The sequence below is a fragment of the Otolemur garnettii genome, unplaced genomic scaffold (genome assembly GCF_000181295.1).
Source record: "Otolemur garnettii isolate 467f Iridium unplaced genomic scaffold, OtoGar3 scaffold00010, whole genome shotgun sequence".
Lineage (NCBI taxonomy): Eukaryota > Metazoa > Chordata > Mammalia > Primates > Galagidae > Otolemur > Otolemur garnettii.
In genome coordinates this window covers 19,222,649-19,225,193 of record NW_003852405.1, presented here as the reverse complement: position 1 = coordinate 19,225,193, position 2,545 = coordinate 19,222,649, and the positions used below count along the sequence as shown (strand labels likewise).

At 50.6% G+C, this 2,545-nt stretch overlaps 1 protein-coding gene across 1 annotated transcript in view; it reads left to right on the top strand.

Annotated features, from left to right (window-relative positions):
- Positions 1-42: 42 nt before the first annotated feature.
- LOC100948056 (guanylate-binding protein 4-like) overlaps positions 43-2,545 on the top strand; it is a 22,370-nt gene continuing 19,867 nt past the window's right edge. The window contains exons 1-2 of the mRNA XM_012801666.2: positions 43-173; positions 1,403-1,754. Coding sequence (XP_012657120.2) covers positions 1,617-1,754 — 138 coding nt within the window. The 5' untranslated portion in view covers positions 43-173; positions 1,403-1,616. The remainder of the gene's footprint in view (positions 174-1,402; positions 1,755-2,545) is intronic.

Here is a 2,545-nt window from a genome sequence, read left to right as displayed (position 1 = left end):
TTTCGCTTTCAGTTCCTTCCCTCCAGCCCCTGAGGTGACGCTGTGACACCCGCCTGCTTGCAGCTTCGGAGAACAGCGGGTTTCCGAGGAGGGCTCAGGAAGAGAAGTCAGGGTGACCAGGGAGGCTGAGAGTTTGTCCTCTGGCTGCAGCGCCAGAGCCGGCGCCTGCGCAGGTAAGGCGGCTCCTGAGCTTTACTTTTCACGAATATTTGGCTGAACAAACAGCCAAGAACGAATTCCCGGTGCAGACTCCGCTAGGGCGGGGGTGGAGGCGTCAGAGAGTGGGATGTTGCCGGAGGGTGCGGGTTTGGGGGAGTGGGTGGCGGGGTAGGAGGGGTGGGGATTTGAAATTCCCAGGTGAAATCCCGCCGCTCCGGGAGGCTGTATGGAAACCCAGCGAGTCCCCGAGCAGCCGTCAGGGGCAGCAGAGAGCAGGAACCGGGGAGGCACAGGGAATGCAAAGAGGGACGCTGAGACTGAGAAGGCAGCGACACTCCCACGCTGGGCGGCCACCGCTGCCCCTTTAATTCTATGTGCCCTGGACTTAACACCTGTATACGCTGAGAGGGAAAGAGCAGGGAAGAACGGAGAGGGAGCTAGAGATGCCAGAGAAGAATGGCCTAGGCTGCCAGGTGGGAGAGTTGTCGCTCACGTTTCTAGCTGTCCTCACTATGCATGAGGCCGGGGTGCCCTCTCGCCGGGGGGCTTCTTGCCAAGAAAATCAGCTCCAATTGTGTGGCATGCAGCCAATACAGTGCTAATCAGGAGCCATCCCTATCGCTAGAAATTCACTCCTAAGGGGCAGCCACTTTTGGAGAGGTGCAGGTGGACTCTACTGAGTTACCCAGATGTGGAAGGAACCCAGACTTACTAGCTCTGGTCTGCAAGTACTTACTGGGATGGGTGGAAGCCTCCCCACCAGGACAAAGAGGGCTCATGAGGTGGTAAGAGTGTTGCTCCAGATAGGATCTGACAACGGACCAGCCTTCATAACTGAGATAGTGCAGATGATGGCCAAAGCCTTGACTATCATCCGGAAACTACATGTGACATATAGGCCTCGGAGCTGGAGCAGGGTAGAGCATGTGAATAGACCGGTAAAAGCAGGAATCAGTATATCTGCCAGGAAGTGAGGCTTAATTGGGTACAGGCATTGCCCCTGGTCTTGTTCAATAGTAGATGTACACCTTCTAAGAGGTCAGGGTACTCCCCTTATGAGATAATGTATAACAGGCCTCCACCGATCCTCCACAATTTGCCAGGGACTCCTTAAAGAACTGGGAGAGGCCGAATTGCACAGGCTGTTAGAAGCCCCAGGAAGAGTAGCACAGAGGATTTCCACCTGGGCAATTAACCATGTTCTGTATAGTTTTTTTCATGTCTGTTCACCCTTTCTCTCCAGGGGACCAGGTCTGGGTCAAGGACTGGAATCTGGTCCCCCTCATACCAAGGTGGAAGGGACCCTCAACAGTCATCCTGGTCACACCCACAGCAGCAAAAGTGGAAGGGATTGCCACCTGGCTTCATCACAGCAGGCTGAAGAGAACTTCACTGCCCCTGTGGGAAGCAAAAACTGATCCAGCCAACTCCTACAAGGTGACTCTCAGACGGTCAGCATGCCCTGCTCCAGCCACAGACCGGGAGCTGGCTGGTCAACACATGGCCGAAGCCTGAGGAAACTCCTCATAGGACTTCTCTTAATTGTACTTTGGACTTCAGAGGAGAAATGTGATCCGTGTACCCACACCACTAAGGTAGGACAAAAGGGACTAATCACCTTGTTTAAAATAACTTTAAGGTCTAATCCTGTTTGTTTATTATGCTGTAGTTTTAATGCCTAAACCAAGCAAGAACTACATCAGAAAAATGTGTTATACTGGTTGAAAAAACAGGGTTACAGACTTTCCTCTTTCTTGACAAGGACTTTCTCTGTTGCTTAGGCTGGAGTGCAGTGGCATCATCCCAGCTCACTGCAGCCTCAAACTCCTGGGCTCAAGCATCATCCTGCTTGAGCTCCTGGGAACTGGGACTACAGACACCCATTACCACACCTGGTTATTTGTATTTTATATTATTTTGTGGCGGCAATTCTACCTATGTTGTCCAGGCTGGTTTCCATCTCTGGCTTTAAGCAAATCTCCTCCAGTTTGGCCTCCCTGATTGCTGGGATTACATGCCTGAGCCCACACCGGGACCAGGGACTGAGCCCACATTGGGCTCAGGCATTTCTAACCATTCCTCCTGATGTCTCCCCAAACACTTAGCTTTTGAAGACCATGGATCGCCTACCCACAATTAATACAGTTCTCTTTTTGTACTTGTTTATTTTGGTTGTGATCCTATGTTGGACCTCATCCAAAATGATGATTTTTCTATTCCATTTTAATGCCAGACCACTTTTTTTTTTACAAGCCCTCAGCTTGCTCAGGAATTGCGTAAAATAAAAATAGATATAACAGCAATAGTTATGATTCCTAGGAAGGATTTTTCCAAGTGCTATGAAAAAGAAGAAATGTCAGGAATATGAATTATGTGCCTATCAATG